Source organism: Aythya marila (assembly GCF_965140915.1).
Source record: "Aythya marila genome assembly, chromosome: 8".
Taxonomy (NCBI): domain Eukaryota; kingdom Metazoa; phylum Chordata; class Aves; order Anseriformes; family Anatidae; genus Aythya; species Aythya marila.
The window spans coordinates 31,128,045-31,136,372 of NC_139049.1; the positions used below are offsets into that span (position 1 = coordinate 31,128,045).

An 8,328-nucleotide genomic window follows, 5' to 3' on the forward strand; every position below is an offset into this window, starting at 1 on the left:
TTGTGGTTCATATTGTATTCTGCAACAGGCTAAGCATGTATTTTGATTCCAAAATATGTGTATTGTTCTTTTTTGGAAAGTGCGTTTGCAGGATTCATGCTTTCTGTTGTCAGTGGTTCTGAAGCCTGTAACTAAGTCAACCAAATACTATTTTGTTCATTAGACCCGAGCAAAGGGCTGTTTATGGTATTTACATACGTGCTTAGATTAGAAAACTGCGTACTCTTGGCACATGTGAAACAAAAAAAAAAGAAAACTTTCCCGATTTATTGCATTTGGATAAACATTTCAGTGCCCAGCGTAAGCGTTTGCTGTTTGAAGTCACGCACTCCTCATCCTGGAGTCACATATTTATGTTGCTCTGCTAGATTCTGAACTCGCCCTGATGTACAACGACGAATCCGTCTTGGAGAACCACCATCTTGCTGTGGGTTTCAAACTGCTTCAAGAAGAGCACTGTGACATCTTCCAGAACCTGACCAAGAAGCAGCGTCAGACTCTGAGGAAGATGGTGATTGACATGGTATGACCTCTGCTCACACTGCTACTCTTAAATAAAATATTGGCTTCTTTGTTTGGCTGCCCTTGCTGAGATCATTTTCTCTCCCGTAAAGGTATTGGCAACAGATATGTCCAAGCATATGAGTCTGTTGGCTGATCTGAAGACCATGGTGGAAACCAAGAAAGTGACCAGTTCAGGAGTCCTCCTTCTGGATAACTACACAGATAGAATACAGGTAGGTCAGAGGAGGCTCCCTAGGGATTTCGTGTATTTTGTTCAGTACTGAAGAAACCATGTTCCTGGTTTTGCTGTGGCTTCTCACTAGGCTATATATAGTAAAGTTGCTGACCTAGATTTTCAGCAGTCACGCAAGAACTGTAGATATATTTTCTTCTGTTCTGCACCAGAGACCAACAAGGTGGTACAAGGTGGTCTCCTGTCTTTTAGGTAGAAAGGTTTACATTTTTAATGCTTAGAGCATGCAACTGCAAGCATACTTGTTCCTCTGAGGTTAATCTGTAAAGCTCAGTTTTTGAGGGCTCTTGGAATTTCTTTCCCACTTTCCTCCATTTCTTTATCGTAACAAAGAAGTATAGCCAGATGGTTATAGCATTGCAAGATTGCAAGAATTTAATTTGTAGCTCCATACCTAAAGCAACTCTTAAACTGGGTTAAAATCGATGATGTACGCTCTGTATAGTCTAATCCTTGATTTACAGAAATGACAAAGCAGTACTGGTGGGGGGTTACGTGGTTAACATGTAGGACGAGGTACGTCCTGATCCTCTCTCTGCTTTGATGGCCAGCTTCTTAAGAACAGTCTCATAGGAAAACTGCCCTTATATTTTGTTTAAGACTGCTGCTGTTAAAACAGGTCACTCCATTGCTTTCTAAATCCTTGTAGCCACAGTTAGTCAGGCACATTTTTGTGTGTGTGGAGGGGATATTACTCATTTAATAAAGAAGGAGAGTTTAACCATATGAGAGCATGAAAATAAAGTTTGAATGGTGGGAAGCACCTGCATTCAAAAACAAACCTATATGATGTAATTAACATCGCCGGCACTGCACCCTCTGTAAGGACTGGGTTGTCTAAAAAACATATAGCAGAGTTTGCTTTTGGAGCAGACCACAGCAGCTGGTCGCATATACGGAGATATTACGATGTTAATATTTTTATGGAATGTTGCATAATCAAAGAGTCTTGTGGTTAAATGTTCTGAATTAAGCAAGCAGATACAGCTCGAAGCCGTCCTCTTTTTCCATTTGATTTTACGAGTTTTCTGATTAATATAATTGCAGGTTCTCCGAAATATGGTACATTGTGCAGACTTGAGTAATCCCACAAAGTCTCTGGAGTTGTACCGGCAGTGGACAGACAGAATCATGGAGGAGTTCTTCCAGCAGGGAGACAAAGAACGAGAAAGAGGAATGGAAATCAGTCCAATGTGTGACAAACATACAGCGTCAGTGGAAAAATCACAGGTAATTGGCCTTGAGCTGCATTTTTGTATTGCCTAAGCTTGTATTTTTAAAGCAGAGGCAAAAATTCATCTGCTTTCTCTAATACAATTAGGCAAACAGCCAGCTGTTCAGAGGGTTGGTTCTGATTGACCCTGACACGCAGCTGTGCCTGAAGCTCATATAGACTCACCAGGTTTTTCAGCCTCCTTTATGTACTCCTTGGCGTCTCCTCATTTCTAAGTGCATGCTTATCTGGCCTTGTTTGTGTCCCAGTTTCCAGAGTGAGCTGGTTTCCTTTTGTTCCCCGGGCTGGAAGAGTGTGATTCTGATCTCCCCAGGTCTCTTCTGTCTTCACACCCTACAGCCTCCTTCTTAGCTCTTAATTAGCACCTCCTCCTAAACCTCCCGATATTGTACCCCACATTAGAAATTTATAGCAATGCCAGTCCCACTGAATGGCAGCGAAAGGAGCGTCCCCAGGCTGAGCTCCATTTCAGGACACGGAAAAAGTCTGAATGTTGGTTGTTTTTCAGCCTTGTATAGAACAGTTTTGCACTTCTTGATGAGGCCAGTGACATTAGAGGCCTGATGGAGTCTCTGTGTTGTGAAGTCAAAGAATAGGTGTTTAAGTCACTACGAATCTTAAAAAGAATTTGGATGTTTCTTTCTTTCTTTTTTTTTTTTTTTTTTTTTTGAGATTACCTGGCACATTCCTAGTTCTGATTCATAGATTAAGTGATATAAAGGTCAAATTTCTTCTGACCTGTAGCCCAGGCCATAAAATTTCACCTGGCTGGTCTCTAATGAAGCCGGTAATTTATGTTTGCCTAAACTTATTCCTGTCTTCATATAATGGTGTCTTGGTTGTTGTTTTTAAATGACTTGAGCAAGCCATCATCGAGGTTTTTCAGCTTGAATAAGTAACAAAATTGACGATAATTATTTCCAAATGTCCTCTTGGGCTAAGCCAAGTGGTTTCAAAATTATTCACTCAACCGCATGGTGATTTTGTTGGAAAAATCTGTCTTATTTGTTAACCTAACAAGAAGTGAATCCTTTGGCCAGGCTTGGCCAGAAAATGCCCATGTGCTCCACATGTAAGCTCCAATTATTTTTTTCGTTTCACATATGCACTTCATAGAGGTTTCAAAATGGCATTTTTGCTATGCAAAAAGAGCAGGGATTGCACGAAATGGCTGCCATCAAAATACCAACTGATGGCGGGGGGGGGAGGGAAGTGGCATTTCCATCCTGGAGCGAAACAAAGAACCGACGGGCAGACAGTGTGCGAGTATTGCAGAGCTCTGGATGTTCCCTCTTTACATCAAAATATTTTAAGATCAGCCTTCGGCCATCTGGCCAGCTATTCTGTGATATGGGATGTTTGTTTAAAGGAACAATGGCTTTGCTGCAAAGCACCCGGTTTGTAGCCGTGGGTCCTGCAGCCCTTGAGCGTTTTGGGTGGCGGCGAAGCCACCGGCTAACGGTACAGAATTATTATTTTTTTTTTTTTTCACTTTAAAAGTGCTCCGGAACATGTGCTGCAGGAAATTTTCATCACCTTTTTGTTTAAGCTGCCTCAACAGTACGTTACAATTGAATGTTAATGGTTCTATTGACATCCTGTTGTGTCTGAAGGAGGCATGTGTGATTTCCAAAGCAAACATCTGCACGTTGAGTCTGGCCCCTTTGAGAGCCATTTTCCTGCTGCACAGAAATGTTGTCCAGCGGAGCGAGGAGAGAAGTGACACACGCTGCCAAGACGGAAGAATTTCAATCCTCTTTATGGCCATTCAGTTTTCTCCATCCTGGACGTACGTCCTCTTAGTCAGACAATTGAAAAATGATTTAGCTCAGAACTTACGCGCCAGCGGGCGGATGGACTGACGGACCCGGCCGCAAGCCTCACTCTTTCCAGCGCTGGCACGTCACTCCAAGCAGCAATGGTTTGTCCACGGCAGTGCAGGAGGACTTCTTGTCAGGGTTAGTTACCCTGCTTTCCGCACTTTTTCCAAAATAAAGCAGCAGGAAGGGAAATCTCTACAAGGTCCGCAGAGGTGGCTGCGTTGGCAGCGCAGAGGAAACACGCTGAAGTGCTTAAAGATGCAGCACCACAGAAATGTTCAGGACAGATACGAACTGCACGCTGTAGTAAAGTACATCTAAAGGTCAAACTGGAGTCCATAAAAGCAGTGACATTCAGCATCGGGGCCGGTGCTCACCCTGAGAACACTGCCATTTTCACAACTGCCAGCCAAACGGAGCCCCTGGGGTGTGACTGCACGGTGCCATAAATACACCAACCCTGCCCGCAGTCAGCACGGGGCCCTTGGGAGATAACAGCACGTTTCCCTAATTCGCAGGGCAGGGACAACACCTGTCTAAAATGTCTCCGTGCACTGGCAGTTGGTAGGTGTTGTTTCTGCAGGACCTCAGTGATGTTCTGCCTTCAGAGCAGGAACTCGCCCTGCCTCCTGCACGGCAGCGGTTGATTCAGGGGTCAGGAAAAGACACCTACAAGGACATTCGAAATCATTCATGCAGCCAGGGATGGGAGTGGCAGCTTATCACTGAGTGTCCAGGTGGCTCCTGCTTTTCCTCAACCTTCCATGCAAGGCTTGGCTTTGGACAAGAGGTCAACCTGGCCTCAAACTTGGGGGTGCGGCTTTGGTAGGGGGTGATCAGACTGTTCTGGGACAGGGAGCTTGCTCCCAGGCAGCTATTTTCCTTGCAAAAATCGTGTATTACGGTCATCTTAACTCTTTAGACACTCATTTACTTCCCTGCCCTTAACTGTGCGTGTTCTTGTGTTCCTCAGGTTGGGTTCATCGACTACATCGTCCACCCGCTTTGGGAGACGTGGGCTGACCTGGTGCAGCCCGACGCCCAGGACATCCTGGACACACTGGAGGACAACAGGAACTGGTACCAGAGCATGATACCTCAGAGCCCCTCTCCTCCGCTGGAGGAGCGGAGCAGGGACTGCCAGGGCCTGATGGAGAAGTTCCAGTTTGAACTGACCCTCGAGGAGGAGGATTCGGACGGACCCGAGAAGGAAGGAGAGGGCATCGGCTACTTCAGCAATACAAAGACACTCTGCGTGGACGAGCCGGGGGAAAAAGAGTCACAGAGGGAGGCGAACATAGAAATTGTGACAGAAGACACGTCTCCTGTTGACACATAATGTCCTGTACCTGTGTAAGTGGATTTTAAACACTTAATGAGCATGCGAGCAGTCTCAAGGGACTCGCCTGCAGCCTGGGTCTTAGGCCTGTGTCTAACATTGGCTAAAAGTTCTCCCCAGCTACTTGAGATTGGAGTCAGGGTTGGAGATCGTGTAGTGAATGATTGCTCAGGAAATTGCCAGATGATTTACATTGTGGTTTAAGCCTTGTCAGCTAAAAGCATCGTGTTGTCCTGGAGCTGGCTTGAATCGTAACTGAACAGTAAATGACACACAACTGAGAGATTTTATACTGTTAGTTTTGGAATTTATACCAGTTAGACTGATAGAAACTACTGATTAATAACTCTACGTATAAAACCTGTCCACCTGACCACCTGTCTGCAGACCTGTGTGCCTTCTTTGTAAACACTTTCATGTCTTTTCAAGAGTCTATTAAATACACGGAGTTTAGTATAAAGAGCAACACAAAGTGTTTCAAAATTGATGGATACTTTTTTGATTCTTCCTGTTACAAGAAGCAGTCTTCCTTTTTTCATGGGCAATACCTGTCACTTTATTGCAGTTAATCACTTTTACAGACTAAATAGAAAGGACACCCTCTGGTTTGCATTGCTGCACCTTCAGTAGCCTCCTTACTACTCCAGACGACCCATTTAGAGCCACTTCATGCCATCGTGCGCCCTCTCCGTTGGCTTGCTAGGAATAACAGTATTTTTTCCTCGACTGGGTTTTACTTTCCGTGTGCACAGGACAAAGGGTAGTTTGTTTTCACGGCACCGTGCAGTACCTATATCAGTAAGCGTAATAAGGCAGTGTGTGACGCGCTCCCCTCGGCAGCTCCTTGGCTCAGTGGAAGTTGCACGCTCAGATGTTTGTGTTTCTCTCGCCTGTTGTTCACGTTTCCTAGGTTTAGGTCCACCGTCCTCCTCCCGCACTGCCTTGAGCTCTAACACCTCCATTACTGTTTATAACAGTGTATTTATTACGTAATGTATATACTGTAATGTTTTGTAAGTTATTAATTTATATGAATTAACATTGCCTGTCGGCGGCGATGTTAATTGTGTAGAAAACTCGGAATAAGAGTTGCCTTTTTTTCTTGTAACCTTTTGTATTGCATAAAATACGAGAACCTGAACATAGCTGAAGAGACATACGCAACCCAGGAAGGGCATTCGGGTGGCAGCCGCCCACGGGCTTCGTCCTCGCGGCGAGTGGGGCCCCAGGGGAGGGGATTTGGGGGGCTGTGGGCGCCGAGAGGCTGGAAGGGGAAGAGGAGAAGGAACCCCCCCGCCAGTGGGCCGGCTTTTCAATGTCACGTTCCAATTTCTGAACAACCCAATGTGAATTTCTATGACAAAAATGTGAACTGATGTAATAATTGTGCTGTGAAACTTCTTCTGACAAAGCTTGTTAGGCATCGTGAGCGGTGTCAATCTCAGTTTGTAAAATATGTTTCAAGCTTTTGGTCCAACTTGTGACTAACTAGTTAATGAAAATAGCACAGTTGTGCATGATCAATGGGTTTGTATGTCTGTTGAACACTGCATTGTTCCAGGTGGTTATTTTATTGTTTTCAAAAGTTTCACACAATGTATGTTATAGTATTATATATTGTGTTCAGATGCATTCTTAAGAGATTTTTATATGAAGTGAATAAATGAAAGCATGACCCTGCCCTTCGGCTCTCCTCGGCGTTGTGTTTTGCTGTGTGAGCAGGTCACTTTGGGGAGTACCCACCCGCAGCCACGGTACCTACGGTGGCTTTAGGCACGACAGGAACCCGGCTGGCACGTGGTTACCGAGCAGCTCAGGGAGTAAGGGAAAAACGACCCCTCCTGTGGCCGAAATCCAGCTTCCTGTGCTTGGCTTATGAATGGGGACACAGCCCCGGGGGCACGGCGCGGCTCTGCGGCCCCACGGGCGGCTCTCCGGGCGCTGCTCCTGAGCCTCAGCAGGGCCGCGGCGCTGGCGACAGGAAGGCGCAGCAGACAGGAAGGCGATGGCCGCGGCCGGCGGCGCACCAGAGCCCATGGGCTGCTTTCATGTCCTGGCCTAACCCAAAACAACCGACTTTCCAGTAAAAACACATCCTGCCAGCGTGCGGGAGGGACAGCCCGGGCAGCGCCGCGCTCCGGCCGTGACGCACGGCCGGGCTGGGCCCCCGGGGCCGCCCTCGCTGCGGGCGCTGCACGAGGTGCCCGCGGCGCTTGGGGCCGATCCTGCGTCGGCGCGGCGAGGTGCTCCGGCTGCCGGCGCGGCGTGGGCTCCCCCGGGCTCTCCCCAGACTTCCTGGCTCCGAAACGAAGCCACTTGAAAGCGCAGATCCCCGATGCCGCGTCTTCCTTCCCACACAGCACTTAATGGCAGCGGCAATTAACAACCAGCCTCCATCAAAGCCTCCCGGGCCCAGCTGTAAGCGGGCTTCGATGGCAGCTGACCTCCAGGTTGGCGAGAGGCGCGAAAGCTGAGCGCGCACGTACGCCGCCGAGCTCGGGGCCGCATCCTGCCCCGCAGCGGCGCCTCCGGGGTGCTTGGTGCCGCGGCTCGCCAGGATCCCAACCACTAATGAACGCCTTCGTGGCAGGGCTGGTACAAATTTCCCTGTTCCGCTGGCTGTGCCCATGCGCACGGTTTGCACCTACCCCGCTGCGGGCGCGCTCGGCCAGCCACGCGCACGGCTCTGCCCCGCAGCACCGGGAGCTGCGTGCCGGGACGTGCGGAGGTGGGGAGCGGGTTGTGGGGCCGGGAACCCATCCCAGGGCAGAAAGCAAGGAGCTGCGAGTGCAGGTGATCCCCCAAAACCGCAGGCACGGTGGGCGGATGAAGGGAAAAACAATCCGCTGAGGGGGCCGGGAAGAACGGGGTGCGGCCGCTCTGCGTGGCACCCTCCCACCCGGCTCTGCCCCCCTCCAGCCTTCATTTTTTTTCCTTCCCAGTGACCCATTTCTGCCAGGCAGCAGCTTTACCGTGAACGCATGCGGCGTGGCGGTGCTCTGCGCTGAGATAGCAGCCTCCTCTCTCTCCTCCTCAGCAGCAGCAGCAAGCGCCCTGCCGGCAGCTCTGCTGCTGAATAACCCAAATCCTCCCATTTTGGGGGTGGGAAATCCCAGTTTAGGTGCGGGCTTGCTTGGTAGCTCACTCAGCCTCCTTTCCTCAGGGGACGAGGCTGCGT

General features: G+C 48.6%; 1 protein-coding gene across 4 annotated transcripts in view; it reads left to right on the forward strand.

The window, feature by feature from the left end:
* PDE4B (phosphodiesterase 4B) overlaps positions 1–6,832 on the forward strand; it is a 134,027-nt gene extending 127,195 nt beyond the window's left edge. For all 4 annotated transcript variants that reach the window (XM_082766531.1, XM_082766533.1, XM_082766532.1 and 1 more), the window contains 4 exons: positions 369–523; positions 615–737; positions 1,805–1,987; positions 4,785–6,832. In XM_082766531.1, coding sequence (XP_082622657.1) covers positions 369–523; positions 615–737; positions 1,805–1,987; positions 4,785–5,150 — 827 coding nt within the window. In that variant the 3' untranslated portion in view covers positions 5,151–6,832. The remainder of the gene's footprint in view (positions 1–368; positions 524–614; positions 738–1,804; positions 1,988–4,784) is intronic.
* Positions 6,833–8,328: the final 1,496 nt, after the last annotated feature.